Genomic DNA, 20,388 nt, shown 5'->3' with positions numbered 1-20,388 from the left:
ATGGTAAAATGTGAAGATTTTAATTAATAAACCCAACGGCGATTAATGATTAATGACCAAAAACAATAAAATAAACGAAAAACAAATATGACAGACAATACAACAATAACTGAATTCCATGCTTCTGACTTGAGACAGATATATATACATGCACATTATTAAATAGATCCACAAATATCCTTCATAAGTACGACCGAATAGTCACAATTTTTAAAAGTAAACCATTATAGGTCAAAGTTTGGTCTTCAACACGGAGCCGTGGCTCACACCGAACAGCAAGATATAAAGGGCCCCAAAAATTACTAGAGCTAAAGCCACTTAACTCCTATAACACACTGTAATGCATGGACAGGGGCAAAATCAGAAGGTACAAAACAGATATCAAAACATGCCAAACGGAAGTGGTTGACCTTTTTGACAATCATTTAGGTGTTGGTTGCAATTAGTCATTGCCTTCGACTGTGACACATCCACTAATAAAGGTAAGACCTGTTACCAGGCTTTCAGTGCATACCACATAATTTGAACTTTAAAAATGACGTCATCTGTAAAACTGTTGAACTGCTAACTTTTTAAAGAAAATTAAATAATTCATGAAATTTATGTTTATACATTTAATTTACTAAAATTTCCTATTCGAAAATGAAAATAAAGCAGACTGATCTAGTGTTGCGTTTTTAAAAGTAGGTCAGTATATTTTAACAAAGATGTTTACATGTAAAGATCAGTAGAGAGTTCCGTCTTGGTTATTCAGAGATTATCGTAATCCGCGATTTTATACAGCATCCGTGTTAGATAAATTGTCATCAACAAAATATCAACATGACATGAATCTTATGGATAGGTATACAAATGTATAAATTTGTAGTTTTTTATTTAATTCTAACAACGGGTGAGTATTTTTGTATGTATTTGTTTTTGTTTTTTCACGAATTCGAAAAATAATTATTTACACTATCTGGAATTCTGTTCCGTCTATTCAAACATCTTTTAGGGATCGAAGCATCGTTCCTTGTACAAGTTGACAGATTGCGTACATTGAGTAGTTTTTGGGAACAAATTGTAATAACCTTCAATACGGAAACGTTCATAGAAAACAAATTTGGAATAGAACCTGGTGTACAATTGCATGCCTTGCGTTGATGGAAATAAAAATAAATGCATTTGTAGTCATGAATTAACAAGATTTAAAATTATAATTTGTGTCAGTTTATTACTATTGAACATTGTAATAATATATTTCAAGAATTTACTTAATTATTTTTGAAAACTAAAACATTTGCTGGATGGAAAATCCAAGCTTCTCATTTTCAATCTTTTTCTTTCTTTCTTTTTTTTAAATTTTATTAATCAAAAGTACAAATTAAAGAGAGACATACATGTAATTACGGTTAGTCCTTTAGTATATGCCTTCGCATTATATATTCACTATTTAACGTTTTCATGCTGATATTTTCATTTTTTTATGTTTTGTCTGATGTACATTGTTGATAATAATAAAACAAAAAAAAAAGGAGCAAAATCAGTTAAAGGAAATGGAAATAGAAAATAATGCCCCCGAGTTCAGATATTATAGGACTAAATTACTGTATGATATGTACATGAACAAGAAATATGTCAAAATGTTTAGCGCACATGTTTTTTTCTAAATCCGCATCTGTTTATAAAATCTTACTGAAATTGATTAAATTAATCTTAATTATCCAGGTTGTACCGGGACTCTGTATTTCATACATGAGAGTAGAAGCTGGAACAAGGCTTCTGATTATTGTACACACGTTCTCACTGGTAACTTACTGCTTTATGGACCAGAACTCCTGAACTTCATAACATCATGTAGTATACAAAATACCAAAATATGGCTAGGAAAACCGTGGCCAGAATATCTAGGTAGGCTTGATTTATTTCAACATTTGTGTAACTTTTGTCTTAAACAATTTATATATTATGCACAATATTGCATATCAAATGTTCTTATTTTAAGCGATCCGTTAGTTTTTCATTTTGCTATCCAGTGTCTTTTTACAGCTTACTATACGATATTGTTTTTTTGAACTGCTGAAGAACGAACATTGTCTGTCAGTAATTCACATCATTGCTGTTTGGTTTTTCTTTAAAATGAGTAATCTCATTTTGTAATCATATCGCATCTTATTATATTTATAAATATCAAAAACACACATACATACTCGAAAAGATAAAAGAAAAAAATGTCCAGGTTTCAATATCTATAATCTACCAATCAGGATAAAAGAGAGCCGAAAGATACAGACCACAAAACACAACAAATGTTTTATGAAATTGATGATATACCGACCTACAGGTAATTTCTAAAGATTTCCATTAAGAAGCCCATCGAATACGGGAACGAACTGTTCGCCTCTTCTTGTCTATCTTTCATATTTAGATATATTGATGATGTTCTTTCCATTAACAATTATTATAATTGGATTCCATATTAAAGTATTCCCTAGAACTTGAAATTAAAAAGATAAAAGACACCGTGACGGCTTTTTCTGTCTTTTTTTTCTACATGAACCTCGAATTTAACATTAGCGGTCATCTCAATAGCATATTCTATGACAAACACGACGATAAAATTTCAAAACTATCAATTTCCCCCACCTTAATAGTAGTGATATACCAACTTCTTTACATTTCCCAACTTATTCGATATTCAAGAGCTTGCAGCTGCTACTCAGACTTGTAAAACGTCATTTGTGTCTGAGCAGAAAGTTCTTTTTTTGGTAGTATCCATTTGGCATGGCTTGTACTTATACATCTGCCAATTGTAGTTGTGCTATTATGGTAATATTTTATTCTTATTTTTCATATTTGCGTCATGTAGTGTGCTTTGTCTATATGCCTTTTTGTGTTTCATTGTTGACATATTTGTTTGTTTTTATAGAGATTAAGATTATAACACAAAGTTGACGGCTGTATCCTTATTTCTATCATTTGTACATGTATTATGTATGTTTGTTATGTTCTCATAACGTCGTTGTCAATATTATGGAATTTTATGCCGACTGTCATACAAGTTAGAGGTTTAGCTAACTATAACACCAGGTTTATCAAAACTTTTCTACATTCGAAAAATCGATAATTATCGACTCCTAGGAGTCGAGATTAAGAATTGAACGATAGACAGTTAGTGCGTGGATCTTTCTTGCTACCTGATTGCAAGATATTACGAGACGTGAATAATCAAAGTTTATTGATTGGTTAGGACAATCCAAACCTAGTAAATGTCCTTCAATCCCGTAGAGTATCGGATTTGTCCTCTCTATTTTAGCAATTAGATTTTGCCTGGTCATAATATATTGATACACAGGTAACTTTTATCTATAAATATCCGAATCTTCTGGAGTTTCGTAAACAACAACGTTAAACGATATATACTACTTCAAAACGTGTGACCTCACGTGTGTGGTAAAAATTGTTGATTGATGCACGTGGCTATTCTAGTGAATGAATTAATCTACAAAGCGAGAGCACTTTCCATTGTCCTCAGCTAAGAGTCGACTATAGCCCTTTTTGAAAGGCTAATGGTTGTATGACAATTGTTATCCATTCGTTGAATGTGTTTGAGGTTTTGATTTTGTCTTTTGATTTGGGAATTTCCGGGAGTTCGGTTTTTTTTTTGTTATTTGTTTGTTTTAATATAAGCCTATTTCAGCTTGCCGATTACAAATTTATTTATGTAATACTTTCTGTTTACTTTTTCATTCATAGGTTGTAAAGAAGACAAGTTAGCATTGTCCATCAAATCAAAGATAGATAACAATCAGATGGTTGAATGCCTCGAGTTCTGTCGTGTATATTCTTTATTCGGAGTACAGGTATACTAGATTATTTAGTGTAATGAATATAAAAATATTTGTTTCTTCCATTTTACGATGGCAACAGACGTCCTTCTTCACATAACGAGTTTAGATATGTCATAATTCCCCCCATTTACACATAAGGAGATATGGCAAGATTGCCAGGAGACAAATATATCCCAAAAGAACTAATGATGTAAAGAACTATATAGAGTCTTCTACAGTTAAAAAGTTTGTATAATTGCTTTAGCAGTGATGCATAAAATCATGTGTAACTATATAACTGCATTGTTTGATAACGAAGACAAAAAGTTAGCAAGCGAAGACTCACTTAAAGCTAATAAAAATTACTGTATTTATTAGATTGACATATTGGTGTTTGCATGTGAAAAACTCACAATAGATACCATGATTGAAATTTTGTATTTGCGGCAGATGCGCGTTTAGTCTACAAAAAAACCTATCATCAGTGAATTAAAAAAGTTTAAAAGGCAAAATAAAGTACGAAGTTGAAGAGCACGGAGGACCAAACATCCCCAAAGGTCATGCTTATACAGCTAAGGTAATGTATTCCTGGAAAGCCAGAGTATTTCAAGGTTTTGTGAACAGTTTAACTATAATCATGACCATATCAATAATAATGGATGTCAACACAGAAGTACTGACTACTGAGAAATCCTCGGGGAATAAAAACTACCAACAGTGAGCGTCAATATCGCCGGTTATGTAATAATAATTTTATTTATCCAGTTTGAAATTATTTTGAATTAGACTTTGCATTAATTTTCTAGGGCAAGACATGTATGTGCTTTTCATCCACAACAACCTTTAATTCAAACACTGAATGTTCCAACGTTTGTCAAGGAAACAGCGCAGAGACCTGTGGAGGATTCCGAAGTATGGACACATATAGAGTAGGTAAGGTTGTTTAAAAAAAGTAATATACCATAAATATAAAAGTCGGGGCATGTGGAATGATTTCCAATTAGACAACTATAAAATTAAACAAATACACGTTTATTTTGTTTATTGAATATTAAATCACATTTTGTATTTGCAGTATATATGTCGTGTACAAGTTGCAGATTTTGTTCAATTTTGTACATGTTATAATTTGTGCAATGCAAAAAAAACAAGTTATAACATGCACAAAAGTACCTCATACATGTTATAAAATGTACAAAATATTGCTTAAAAATGGTTGTAACTTGTACAAAATTTGAAAGTAAAAATATGTTTCTATTATTACAACACATGTCATTACCCTGAATAGTATTTTCATCATTTATTTGTCATTGTCCATTAATGTGTTTGTGTTTCCTTTTTGATACATGTGGTGACCAGATAAATAGTTTTTATAATAACTAAATTTAAAAGGCTTTAAAAAAACACATGTAGTCAATAAACATTACTCGGTATTCTCGCCTGGTATTCAAACAAAAGACGACTTAGAAGCAATATTTGAAGCAAGTTCTGTATCCAATAATACTGATACTGAAGACCCTTTTCAGCTCTCCAACAGTGAAGCATTGGGAATCTGAAATCATCACTTCGTAAATTGTACGGACGCCATCACGAGTTGGTTAACCGTTATGGAATATCTGTTATATAAATGATATCGGATATGTTTCTTACGTCGCAGCTACAATGAAAGAAACATAAAAGAGGTAGTAATGAATGTGAATGAACATGGCGGCTATAAAATTACATCTTAAGATGAACAAATAAAGGGATACTTGAGTAGAAACCAGCTTCAACTTTTGGCAAATGCAATTTTAATTGTGTCTGGATTCCCAATGAGTGATATGAGTGTGAGAGAGATAGTGCGTAAACTATCATTGACATGAGAGCACGGTTTTGTGCATCGCCAGTGTAAGCAGGCTTTATTATTATTTTCAGATTTTGTACTGGTTAAATGCATTTTTAAGCAATATTTTGTACATGTTATAAATAGTTATCAAAAGTACCAGGATTATAATTTAGTACGTCAGACGCGCGTTTCGTTTACATAAGACTCATCAGTGACGCTTATATCAGAATAGTTATAAAGCCAAACAAGTACAAAGTTGAAGATCATTGGGGATGCACAATTCAAAAAAGTTGTGCCAAATACGGCTAAGGTAATCTATTCCTGGGACAAGAAAATCCTTAGTTTTTCGAAAAATTAAAAGTTTTGTAAACAGGACATTTATAAAAATGACCACATAATTGATATTCATGTCAACACCGAAGTGCTGAATACTGGGCTGGTGATACCTTGGGGTACGAAACGTCCACCAGCAGTTGCATCGACCCAGTACCAGTACGAGGTACTTTTGTACATGTTATAACTTGTATTTTAGCAATGTACAAATTATAACATGTACAAAATTTCAACTTGTACACGACATATATATATATATACATAACTATACTTCGTCTCAGATAAAGCCCAACAATCTCATATCTGTAAACATTTCTACTGCAAATGTTTGTTATTTTCCTAGCGAGATTTGATCTGTGCTTCTGTGATATCGTAGCAATTCCGCATTGACTGTATCAAACGTGCTCTCTAGACCACTCGACCGACTAGTGGTTCTTAACAATTAAGTTTTCGTTAGTCAATAACTGACTTCCCTCGTCGGCTTAATCTAGAGTTGTAACACTGTACATTATGTATACTGGCAAGTAGATGGTGTATTTTGTAGATCAGCTGTTTTTGTTTGTAGTAAAGGATGATAATTTTTAAAAGTACCCATGCCGTCACATCAAATTTTAATCTTATTATGTACGTCTAGATATATATTGAACACTTCTATCCCATTAAACTTGAAAAATAAAAGCCATATTACAGCTATGTTTGCTTCATACATTGACTTACATCCAAGAATTGACGAAGAGGTTCGATTGAATATAATTTTTGACAAAAGAGATAGTGTAATCTTTCAAATTTCACTTCTATGTAGTATCATTTCCTTGATAATAAAGCTGTCACTTTGAGGAACCGATATGAACTAAGGTTCCCTAATGGTAACGTCAAAGAACTCCATTCGAAAGTTTTACAAACGCAATCATCAATTGATTCACTGCTATTAAATATCTGTGTAGAATCTCTGTCTCATTTAATTGATTTTGCGACTTCACCAAATGCAGCTTATGATCACTAACGACTTTTCAATGCATTATTTATTGCCATGAGCAACACATTGGTACGTCTTTGGAAACAGGATCTGCATACCCTACATACAATTCCCACTGAGGCATGTATGTTACTTGGTCTTTATTTATTTTTCGAAGTTTGGATTGAAATGTTGTCTATTGTAGTACAGGATAATCTTTACTCATTCCAAGTATTTCTTTATTTGAAACAATGAAAAATTCTGCACGTTTTTTGGAAAAGTGCCAAATTTAACACAAAGACTAATAGGGGAAATCAATAGTGGTATTACACTTTAAACAAAGTCATATAGTATGGTTAACGATGCTATCAAGTTGGTCGATTCATGATGGTTTATAAACTAAAAGAACAAAGTAAACATTTAAGCCATTCCAATTGATATGTTATAGTGTGTCTTTCTATGTTGTGATGTTGTACTATTATCAGAAAAGGGAAAAGGTTTAAAAACGTTAAATCCCGCTGTAATTGTTTGCACATGTCCTAAGTCAGGAATCTGATGTTCAGTGGTTGTCGTCTGTTTATGTGGTTCACAAATGTTTCTTGTATTTTCGTTTTTTATATAGATTAGACTGTTGTTTTTCGCGTTTGAGTGTCTTTACACTAGTAATATTTGGGGCCCTTTATAGCTTGCGGTGTGAGCCAATTTTAAAAGCTCCGTATTGAAGGCCGTACCTTGAACTATAACGGTTTACTTTATAAATTATTACATGGATGGAAAGTTGTCTCATTGGCACTCATACCACATATGCCTATATCCAATAAAATTGGATTTCAATCATTGAATTACAGAAAATAAAATACCAATGATGAATTAGCTGATGTCAGGGCGACACTTTAGATTAATATAAAACTAAGAATATGTGGTATGATTGCCTATGAGACAACTATCCACCAGAGACAAACTGACATATAGAAGTGAACAACTAGATGACCGTAAGGGGAATTTCATAATGAACAAAAATCCACCCCGCATAGTCAGTAATAAAAGGTCACGAATTAACAAAATTGTTGTTTGTTTCGTGCATCCATATCTGTTGTAATCTAATTTTATAATTGGTTAATACTTTATGTACCTATTACAGTCAATTCGATGTCTGGAGGAAATTGTCAATCTTTACATTATAGTAGTTCCGTATATTACGCTCTTCGTCCAGATGGCTGTGACACCAGTTTGTCCTTTATATGCAAAGGTATGAGTTACCAATATGTTATATTACATGGCCATGTTAGAAGTATAAGTACAAACTTATTACCTGTCGACCCTCAGTTTGTCTTGCATTGTATTTTGGTATAATGTTTTTCAAAAGCAAAACTCTAATCTTTTGTATACTGTGGATTCATTATTATTCGTTGGATACCAATTTTCGTGGATTTCGTGGGCACAGTCAAACCACGAAATTAAATATTCAACGAATGATAATTTTTCTATAGGTTTGTATGCAGACTTCAGCAAAACCACGAAATTAAATACCCACGAATATGCAAGTTTTTCTTAATCCACGAAAATTGGTATCCACGAAAATAAATGAATCCACAGTATTTTCAAAAGCTTATATTGCAAAAAATTATTCCTAAAACAATAGTAACAAAGTTATAAATTCAACATTTTGACAACTCAGAATTATATGAGCGAACACAATCTTTAGCATTTATGAATGACTACATCAGAAACTTTTATTTTATATTTTTTGTATTACAAATTCATTTTAATCGTAAAAAGGTTTGAGAGTATGAATAGGTAGCATTAAAACTCCTAACGTCGTGCAATGAAACGTTTGGGTGCTGAAAAACATTATTTTAAGCGAATCGATTCTCTTTAAAATAGGTTAGATATTCCTTGTTATCGAAGCTCTAGAAAATTAATCAAGATTGTCTTTCACTGACTATATAAAAAAAGAGAAGTGGTATGATTCCTTATGACAACTTTACAAAAGAGAACAAATGACAAATATGTAATCAATTATAGGCACATGTAAATTGACCGTTTAGCTCCCTACAATGACCAAAACCAATACTGACAGTAAAGTAATCTATATAAAAAGGCATGCTTGTTACATTATTATATAAGAAACTAAAAGGGGCTTTATATCATGCATGCACTTGTTTTTAACTGAAATAATGACATAAAACGTTTTCATAAATATTGTATACGTTTCAGCAATGATTGTCTTTACAATTTTAGGAATTAACTAATTGGAAAAAAGTGTTATTAGCCTTTATTTACCATAAACATTGATAGACTTTTGGTTAGAAAAAAAAGAATACATGAACCCATGTTAATGCATTTTTATATGCAATTTTGTATTGCTTTGATTTGAGCTTTCCCTTCTCATCAAAGTATAAATGCATGAGTTGTTGCGATTAGATATTTCTATTTCAATCAATAATTTAAATATAATTTTCAAATAGCCTTAGAGCTGTCAGTACAATTTAGAGTCTTCTTTGTCTGAGGGTTTTTAAAGAATTATATATAAAAACAATGAAATGTTTCCTATAGAGATCTTGCATCAAACACGTTAAGTTAGCCAACGTCGAGCTTTACCAAAACGTCATTTCTATTCTAGTGCCGACTGAAGGTACTAACAATGTTTGTAACCACAAAACACAGTATCAAGTCACAACTGTTCAGGAGCAGACAACACACTCAACAACTGACATAACTGTTTCCGAAAAGACAGGTGCGACGACATCTGAAAGCAACCAAATAATTACAAAATATACAGAATCAGAGGAAACAACGGAACTAGTCACAACTACACAACATAATGTTATACCATCTGTAATACCAACCATATTGTCGACTATCAAACAAGTTACTACGACGGGAGACAAAGCAGCAACATTTTCCAACCAATTTACAACTGAAGAGGACAATGGAAATACTTTCGAGGCAACTACTTTCTCACAGTTACTAACAACTGATCCTCTGCAAATGAAGATCGCTTCTTTAGGTATTTTTATTACTTCAATATAAAGGAAGACAAATAAATAGCGCTTTCGGGAACAACCATTTAACTTTCAAGAAAAGGGGGGGGTAAATGTTTTTTGTCTAAGTGAGATTATTTCACAAATTTCACGCTATCAATAATCATATTTATTTTAAATTTAACATTGTAATCTATTAGAAAAATAGGAAATCTGCTTGGAAAAAAATGATACCCCACTCTTTTTGAAGTAGGTCGTTACCTAAGAAGGTTAAGAAATATATAAGAGAAAAAACAAATCTAAAATAAATCAAGTTAATTATGGGCTGGCATTAAGACTCATTAGTGACGATCAGATCAAAATAGAGCCAAACAAGTACAAAGATGAAGGGCATTGAGAACCCAAAATTCTAAAAAGTTGTGCCTAATACGGCTAAAGTGATCCATTTCGGGGATAAGAAAATCCTTAGTTTTTCGAATAAATTCAAAGTTTTGTAACAGGAAATGTATGAAGATAATTGATATTCATGTCAGCACTGAAGTGCTGACTACTGGGCTGGTGATACCCTCGGGGACGAAACGTCATATTCGGCTTTCAAAACAAAGATTCTAAAAGTTTCCTTGTGCAAAATTTTACAAAACTGTTTCAGAAATAATGAGTGATGTAATTATGATGTGTCAAAAAGACAAGGCAAATAGTGCTGACCCTTATACATAGAACCATACAACAATGTGAATGCACAAGAAAATAGTCGGTCATACATACACATACATATACAATATGATAATAATGTTATATGAACACATAAAGATAGAATATAAGAATGATTTGATTATATTTACAGACTGGCTAATGTTTACTATTCTCGGATTTGTCGGTACTGTTCTTATCATATTCGTTGTCTCATTCTGTGTAATTAAGAAAAACAGGTACGTATTTTATTCTGTAGATGGTTTTGTATAGGGATGGGTCATCGTAAATATCTGCTTAAAATTTTAAAAAAGATACATTTTTACATTAATTAAGCATTTGCTGTCAAAATCGACCGATTTGACTCATATTTTCATAATTAATTAATACCATACTAAACGTATATCAATATAATACAAAGTCTTGTTAACGCATAGTTATCAAAGGTACCAGGATTATAACTGAGAAGGTATGGGATTGATAATATTATTTTAAATAATGTATTTTAGTCTAGAGTCATCTCATTAACTATCGAGTTCATCCCGAAGACTGCCTCTTGTCATATTAAGCGATATATACATACACATGGATATAAATACATAGCGAACTCGAGCAATTTAATTTTTCTAGGTCTGTTTAATATCGTATCATAGGTTAAAAATAAATGTTAAACATCGTTTATATTTGTATTAGAATATGTTATTCTGGATCGAATCATTCAATCAAATAATTGACCTTTGTTTAATTTTCAATGTTTCCTTTAAATAACTAAACACGCATAATTCATGCGTAAATCCTCTAGCTAAGGGGTTAAATTTGTCACATGAATACGGATTGAATGAGGAAGAATTATTAACTTGCAAGTGAATAATTCATTATCAATGTTTCTTAGATTTTAAAAAAAAAAATTAAACCATACTGGCTGCTAAAAACGAATTCATTATTTTCCTTTCACTAATGATTTATATGTCTCGTATCTTGTGTCCCTTGAAGATCCTCAGAGCGTTATCACAACATAAGATTTTCATTTTTTTCTTTGATTTAAAAATTTTATTAAAAAGAGCCGAACAGTAAATCGTATTGTTATTCATTTCAAAGAACATTAGTTTTTTTTACAAACAGAAAAAGCTAACAAAGTTTACAACAGATAAAAGAAAATAATTTATTTATCTAAACCTAATATATAATTACAAGGAACAGCTTTGTTGAACAAAAAGTACCCAATAAGAAAGTAATTTTCAAAAGATTGTGGAAATGTGGGTAATTCAAAACTATGCGTTTTTAAGACAACTATATAATTCAATACACATATGATTACCCAATGCCACACGGAAAGGATTATAGATCACTATTAAGCCTCTTACATGTACAATGTCTCACCGTCCATTTGTATTTCTGTTGACTATATTTGATGTATGTGTTTACATCCTTGTTCTGTTGTCCGTAATGGACACTACTCCTCCTAAAAACATTTCACTATAATCTTTTTATTTTTATCATTAAACGATTTGATTTATAATTCTATAGTTTTATCAAAATAAAAATGACTACCAGAGACCAAAATGACGATAAGGGAGTTACCATTTGATTTTTATGGGGAGGGGTGGCTAGGATGACAAATTGCGTCCTGCATTTTTTTTTAAAGTTATTATCTCTGTCCTGCCTTTTTATTTTTCACTCTATTCGGTCCTGGTTTGTGTTCTATTAAATTAAATTTATTTATTTTCAAAGTTGCTCACCATGCCTTTTTTAAACCCAAAACTCCTGTCCTGTCTTTTTCAAAGTTTCATTCTAGCCACATCCCTGAAGCTTCCAATGCATTAACTTCACTCTGGATGTCTCAATGTCTGAACTGTACGGGTGAAGGTTAAATTAGAAAGGCTTACTTCAATTACAAAGGTCATTTATTAGAGAATAACTTTTCATTCATTTTCAAATCGAAGGTGGTATCTGATTGCCTACGAGATAACTATCCAACCAAGACCTCGGAATAACAAAATGGTAAATAATTCATAAGAGAAAAGCAATGACCAGACAAACTAATAAAATCAGAGGTGAAAAACGCAGTTATTGATGTTACCGCAATGTCTTCAAGTCGGACAATCATAATGAATTTCGGAAATAATGATTTCAATTACATTTCCTTAACTTGACTTAAGGTATACTAGTATTTAACTTTCTTTTCACAGGAAAGCGAAACATATTCCAGAAGAAAAGGATTTTGAAATAGTTGAAGTATCTGAATATGATAGATATTCCGCTGATATGGTGGCACAGGAACAACGAATAAAAAGAGAAAGAAAAGACAGAAAAAGTCTTGCGAGACGATTATCTACAGAGATGAAAAAAATGTCTAGGAATCTTTCCTTTACTCGGTACGATGTAACAAAACGAGAAGACTCGAATGATGGACTTACTTCAGCCTCCAGTAGCAGTAACAAAAGGAACATAAAAGGGCGACAGAATATCAGTACGCCAGAATTTGCGAGTGTTAGTTTTAGGCATCGGCCAATGGAAAATCAACCTTTCGAAAACCTGAGGTTTATGTCGCAGCATTACGGAGCAGGCCATAGTATTAAATCGTTATTTGACAAAGCAGAAACATCACAAGGCAACAATCCTAGAACATTACAGAGAATTAGTACATTCAAACCAAACTCAGACGAACAAGTCTTAGAGAAAAGCAATTTCAAACCTATTGTAACAATACGTAAATTAGAGTAGTCTGCCTTTGATCAAATACAAACCTCATGTTCAGTGGAAACTCTCAACTCTCTTCATGTAGTGACGCAATAAATAGCTTACACAAAGATTGAATGTATTTGTTGGCCTTCAAATAAAATTCCGAAATTAAGATTTTTTTAAAAAGGTAGTTAATGAGGAATGTATCGTTTAATCCAAATGCTATCGTTACAATCTTAAAATATCATAAATGGTTGTCCGTAATATTAACGCTACGTGCGAATCGACAGATCGTTTAAAATTGAGAGCATTATTTGCTGATAAACCTCGGGTTAAAGATTTATAGTTCATGGACCAATTTATTTGCGTGAATTAGTTTGCGTGATTTATGCCGTGATTTAGTTTTTGAATTTGTCGCAACAATCTACTTTGTGGTAAAGACATGCACACATACATATATAAACATGCACATCCAATAGATAAAACTTTTAAGAGGATTCAAAAATAATTTTGCCACTTTTAAAATGATTTTATTCGAGAGGAAATTCCTAGAGCAATGTCACGTATCATATCCGTTATAAATTAATATTTCCTCATTTGTCATGTGGATGAGCTTAATATATGTAAAAACAATCAGGTAAATTATTATCGACTAGAATACATACAAAATATCTTTGAATTTGTCAGCTTATAAACAAGAACAAAGTTTACAAGAATCAATTTTTTTCGACAAAACTCATTTATAGACATTTGTAGCACTGTTACAGAACACTTTGTCTAAACTGTGTGCTTGAATTAAGTTGTATCATGTTACACCGCCTTTGCAATTCATTTCTCATTATTCACATCAAAATATTCCTTCAGTATATCGGAAGGATACACTTTTAACACAGGTTTATTCCATCATTTTCTACATAAGAAAATGCCTGTTGCAGTTTAGGAGTATGACCGTTGTTATCCATTCGTTTGAGGTGCTTGCGCTTATAATTTACCATGTGATTAGGGACTTTCCGTTTTGAATTTTCCTTGTGTTGTACGGTACTATGTAAGATCTCCATTATTTACCTTCAAGTTGTTTCTTGGCGTCAGATCAAATAGAACATTTTACAAATCTTGATTAAAACACTCATTTTGTCTGAAACAGTTTTGTAAAATTTTGCACGAGGAAACTTTCAGAATATTTTGTTTGGAAAAGCCAAACATATAAATGTAGCAATAATTTTTTCTCAATTATTTATTCCCAAACCTTTTTGTCTAAGTGAACTGACTTAAAACGCACCAAGAGTAAAACAAAACCATACAAATTACAGTTGTACATATTTACATAGTGTACATGTACCTAGTATATTCATTGACGAAAAGGTGTTCTGTCTAAAAAAAATATTTTGATCTGTTTAGAAAAGTAACAACCGTTTAACTGAAGTTTCAATTAAATGTGGTATAAATATAAGAATTAAAAAAAAGTTCAGCACCTCTGACAGAGCAATGACTAAAAATCAAGTATCATATTATTATTAGGCTAATAGGCATGCAATATTAAACTGGATTCCGCTTGTATTATACAGTAGTCAGCCGAGAACCAGCTTAATGTGAAATCATATAAAAGTTTTAAAAACAAAATACAAAACACAAAAAACAAGAATGTGTCCAAAGTATACGGATGCCCCACTCGCACTATCGTTTTCCATGTTCGATGGACCGTGATATGGTGTAATAATCTAATTTGGCATTAAAATTCGGAAGATTATACCATAGGTAACATATGTACTAAGTTTCAAGTTGATTGGACTTCAATTTCATCAAAAACTACCTTGACCAAAACTTTAACCTGAAACTCCCAATTTCATTTTCTATTTTAAGCGGACCGTGAAATTGGGGTCAAAGTCTAATTTGGCTTTAAAATTAGAAAGATCATGTCATAAGCAACAAGTGTACTAAGTTTCAAGTTGATTGGACGTCAGCTTCATCAAAAACTACCTTGACCAAAAACTTTAACCTGAACGGACGCACAGACGAACGGACGGATGAACGAACGAACGAACGAACGGAGCCACAGACCAGCAAACATAATGCCCCTCTACTATCGTAGGTGGGGCATAAAAATCCTCCACCTATGAAAAACCCATGAAGCAAACACCCAGACCAGACAAACAAAAGCTAACCAATTCCTAAGAAAAACAACCACAACTTAAACAAAAGAACACATGATAGACAAATGCATACAATATATCTCAAATATAAAGAGACCTTATTTAAAAACGAAAAGTCTGAACTCAATTTGGGAATGTTTTTGACTCCCGTAGGAAAATCAGAGTTCATTTTCTGTATTGACATGAAACAGGCCAATTGTTATCTTCAAAATAAGAGATAACCTTCTTCTATATATTACATGTTAGCGATGACGAGCAAAGTCTATGTTGTTTTTGTATACAGCATTCATACCTGGGTTGTTTGTCCTTTCGTCGATTTTCGTCTTTCCATTTTATTGTCAGTTCCTCTTTAACCTGTTGATTTTGATTGTCTCTTTTGATCAACACTCTTCAACTTCGTACTTTTTTTTTTGGCCTTTTTAATTTTCTTGGATTCAAGCGTTTTTTTGAAGATGGAAAGCGCGTCCGATGAACAACATTTTCATCTTGACATCTATGATGAGTTTATTTGGTATCGTCCGCCGTATTTTTACAACTGTAACTCCAAAGCACAGATATGTTTTTGTAAAACTCTCTATTTGTTGTAAGACGCTCAAAGTCAGCGCTTTGTCGTTTGCAAATCTTATGAAAGGACGTTGTCAACACACATAGTTTTTCTTTTGCAAAAGATTAAAATTTCGTTTTTTGGAAAGAAAAATGAATAAACGAAATCATCAGATGAAGCTTGAAACTAAATACATTGTATGTCTCTCTCTTCTTTTAAAGTATTTCTTTTACCTTCTAGATGTTTTACAGCTAGACTGACAACGATATACAATACGTATGAATATGGGCGTTGAAAATCCTGAGGTGATTTCTGCTTTAGTTATAGGTAGGTACTATTGACATGTTTCGTATTGCAGTGTACATCGTAAATTAAAAACTACTATAATCAAAACCGCGCCGAAGTACGTCCATTATTCATAGTTCATTATTCATTATTCAATAATGAATAATGAAATAGTTCACTATTCAATATTAAAAATTGAATAATGAATAATGAAATAGTTTATGTTTCATTATTCAAATTGAAGCGGCGAATAGTGAAATTAATATAAAAAAAAAAATGACTGTGACACTATAGCTATATCCTGATTCGCAATGCCCATAAGAGGGTTTACCCTTCAGCCCCTAATTACAGATATGTATTATACCTCAATCGAAAGCTTATCAAGAGAGGAACAAAAGGTATATAGTCAATATGTTCCGCAACGCATATTAGAGGAGTAACGAAGGACTTAAATATCGAATTACGCGTGCAAATTAGGAAATAGCGAATTTTGAATAACGAAATTGATATTTTGAATAATGAAATGGACTTCTATGACCCTTCAGCTCCTAATTACAGATATATATTATACCTCAATCGAAAGCTTAACAAGAGAGGAACAAAAGGTATATAGTCAATATGTTCCGCAACGCATACTAGAGGAGTAACGAAGGACTTAAATATCGAATTACGCGTGCAAATTAAGAAACAGCCAATTTTGAATAATGAAATGGATATTTTGAATAATGGAATAGACTGCTATGACCCTTCAGCCCCTAATTACAGATATATATTATACCTCAATCGAAAGCTTATCAAGAGAGGAACAAAAGGTATATAGTCAATATGTTCCGCGACGCATATTAGAGGAGAAAAACTTTTACTGTTGCTTTCAAAACATACAAGTCAGTCTTTCAATGAGACAGCTGACTAATTATCCGTTTAGTTCAATATCAAGGCTGTTCCATGCAAATGGATTTGGCTGGTCGTTTGACAAAACTAAAACATTAAATTACCAACCTTTTTATTTGGAAACGCGCATGTAAGATCAGATCTATTTTAGATGATAACCGTAAGAAACATGTAAAGGAAAAACAGTCGCAATATATAAGAATGCAGTCTACGAATACTCCGTCAAATAAAGGCAACAGTAGTATTCCTCTTTTCAAAAGTCATATATCGATTGAGAGGAAACAAATCCGGGTTACAAACTAAAACCGAGGGAAACACATCAACTATAAGAGGAAACCAACATAAATACTAAAGTGGTACATAAATAAACGCCAATGTTACATACATTAAAAACGAACTATTTGATAAAAACTGCCACATTGCTGACTTGGTACAGGACATTTTAAGAAAACTAGAGGCTCTAAATGTGTCGCTCATCTGTATTTACTGATGCTTTGGAAATCATGTGAAATAAGGATAAAATCATAATTTATAGTATAAGATATCATAAGGTACTACAATAATATCTAAGATAATAGCAAAAAACTGTAAAATTTCCATAAAATTACTAACTGAGGGGCAGCAACCCAACACTGGTTGTCGGATTTGCCTGAAAATTTCAGGACAGATATATCTAAATCTGATGAACGTTTTTGCCACCAGTCAGATTTGCTCTAAATGCTTCAGTTTCAGAGATATAAACCAAAAACTACACTTTACCCTATGTACCATTTTTAGCCATGCTTGTCATCTTGGTTTTCACTGGCAGGGTCATCGAACACATTTTTTAAACATGATACTCTTATGATGACTGTGGACAAGTTTGGTTACATTTTGTCTTAGTGGTTTCAGAGGAGAAGATTACAAAAATTTAAGAAAAAATGGTAAAATTGACTATAAAGGGCAATAACTCCTAAAGGGATCAACTGACCATTTTGGTCATTTGACTTATTTGTAGATCTTACTTTGCTGAACATTATTGCTGTTTACAGTTTATCTCTATCTATAATAACATTTAAGATAATAACCAAAAACGGTAAAAGGAGTAGGTCCAGTAAGACCCCTTTTTAGCCCCAAAATATAGCAGTTTTACAAAATTGTTAAAATGTAAACTTTTGGTTATTTATTGGACAGTAGAATACTTCTGCTACATAAATATGGGCTGTTTTTGACAATATTATGCATATATATCGGGAACTAGCACCATTAAGTCATGCTAAATTACTGAAATCTTCCCAATTCTTGCATTTTAGTTAAATTTTATACGGTTTTCCTGTAAAACGGAAGTGGCCGCATTCGTGTTCATCCTTAATATTGAAACGCAAGTTGTATTTTATGATAATACATAACATATTTAAAGGTTGAGGATGAACACGGATGCGGCCACTTTCATTTTTGACAAAAACCGTCTGAAAAGTGACATTTTTCTGCATATTTAGTAGATTTTTCATATTTCAGCTTGAATCGGATCGCTTTTAATGACAAAATCAGTTAAAATCTTTCACATCAACTAATTTAATCAAATGAAATAGACATTTAAGTGTTTAAAAAGTGGTCAAAATCTTTCGTCAGATGAACCTGAAATTTGAGGCCAAAATGGGTCCTTACCGGACCTACTCCTTTCCTTAAAATTACAAATTAAGGGGTAGCAACCCAACAACCGGTTGTCCGATTCATCTGAAAATTTCAGGGCAGATAGATCTTGACTTGATTAACAATTTTAACCAATGTCAGATTTTCTCTAAATGCTTTGGTTTCAGAGTAATAAGCCAGAATCTATATTTTACCCCTATGTTCTATTTTTATCCATTGCGGCCATCTTGGTTGGCAGGTCGGGTCAACGGACACATTTTTAAACCACATACCCTAATGACAATTGTGGACAAGTTTGGTTAAATTTGCATTAGTAATATCAGAGCAGAAGATTTTTGTGAAAGATTACAAAAATTTACGAAAAATTGTTAAAAAAATACTATTAAGGGCAATAACTCCTTAAGGGATCAATTGACTATTTTGATCATTTGACTTACTTTGCTGAACATCATTGCTTTTAACAGTTTATCTCTATCTATGATAATATTCAAGATAATAACCAAATACGGCATAATTTCCTTGAAATTACCAATTTAGGGGCAGCAACCCAACAACGGGTTCTCCAATTCTTATGAAAATTTCAGAGCAGATAGATCTCGACCTGATAAACAGAGATACATGCAAGCAAAATCTACATTTTACCGCCTATGTTCTTTTTTTTAGCCATGGCGGCCATCTTGGTTGGTTGGCCGGGTCACCGGACACATTTTATTAAACTAGCTACCCCAATAATGATTGTGGTCAAGTTTGGTTAAATTCAGAGCTAGGAGAAGATTTTTGCAAAAGTTAACGACGACGGACGAATACGACAACGACGACGAACGACGCCGGACGCCGGACGCAAAGTGATGAGAAAAGCTCACATGGCCCTTCGGGCCACGTGAGCTAAAAATGGACTTGCATATTGAATATAACGTCAAAGTGTATTCTCAATCAGTTAACAAAGAATTATTTTACCATGATTTTAGTTATTTTAAACTAGCTTGTTAAATAAATATTAAAACTTCAAAATTTTTGCCCTGTTCGAACCCCCATTTCCCTCAACCCCAAATACAGAGCAGGTAGGACGAAAGGATATGTTAGGTTATTGTAGTAATATGCGAAACACTTCACCTTCTAATTACATGTACTTGTATTGACTATACATTGATACAAATGTAATATTTTTTCTTTTTCTCAAATAAATACACAATTTTGCGCGAATGCAAAACGCCCCGATCGGTAATAACTGCGGTTGTGAATTATTGTTATACATGTAATATGTGACACTTAATATATACCCTTTTCAGGTGTGTTAGTAATTGCAGTGACAACTTTAGTTATTTCTGTAAAAATAATGACGCTGCTCATTCACATCATACGAAGGTACTTTAGTATATTAAGTTAGGAACTATAAATACTTGTTTTATTTTTATTGATTATAATTTGTTAAATTAACGTTTTTAAAAATCTTTGGTATCCTTACATTTACCTATTTCTATAACTATTAGATAAAATTGAGAATGGAAATGAGGAATGTGTCAAAGAGAGTCTCAGACAAAAAACGTTTACCCGACCAAATAGTAGAAAATAGCACAAGGCCTTCAATGGGTCTTCAACACAGCGATA

The 20,388-nt window shown here is 32.4% G+C and overlaps 1 protein-coding gene across 1 annotated transcript; it reads left to right on the top strand.

The window, feature by feature from the left end:
* Positions 1–802: 802 nt before the first annotated feature.
* LOC143064347 (uncharacterized) lies at positions 803–13,408 on the top strand. Its single transcript, XM_076237109.1, has 8 exons — positions 803–892; positions 1,708–1,890; positions 3,736–3,842; positions 4,616–4,742; positions 8,064–8,171; positions 9,546–9,932; positions 10,751–10,835; positions 12,786–13,408. Exons 1-8 carry the CDS (start codon positions 853–855, stop codon positions 13,318–13,320), a joined length of 1,572 nt encoding a protein of 523 aa, XP_076093224.1. The 5' UTR covers positions 803–852; the 3' UTR covers positions 13,321–13,408.
* Positions 13,409–20,388: the final 6,980 nt, after the last annotated feature.

This window comes from Mytilus galloprovincialis, chromosome 2, assembly GCF_965363235.1.
Source record: "Mytilus galloprovincialis chromosome 2, xbMytGall1.hap1.1, whole genome shotgun sequence".
Classification (NCBI taxonomy): domain Eukaryota; kingdom Metazoa; phylum Mollusca; class Bivalvia; order Mytilida; family Mytilidae; genus Mytilus; species Mytilus galloprovincialis.
The sequence above is the reverse complement of the archived record's forward strand: the minus strand, read 5'-3'. Positions and strand labels throughout refer to the sequence as shown.

Coding starts and splice junctions, on each gene's coding strand:
- LOC143064347 (XM_076237109.1), top strand. CDS start 853: ATGTATAAATTTGTAGTTTTTTATTTAATTCTAACAACGG. Junction 893..1,707: donor TTATTTAATTCTAACAACGG/GTGAGTATTTTT, acceptor TTAATTATCCAG/GTTGTACCGGGACTCTGTAT. Junction 8,172..9,545: donor TTTGTCCTTTATATGCAAAG/GTATGAGTTACC, acceptor TTTCTATTCTAG/TGCCGACTGAAGGTACTAAC.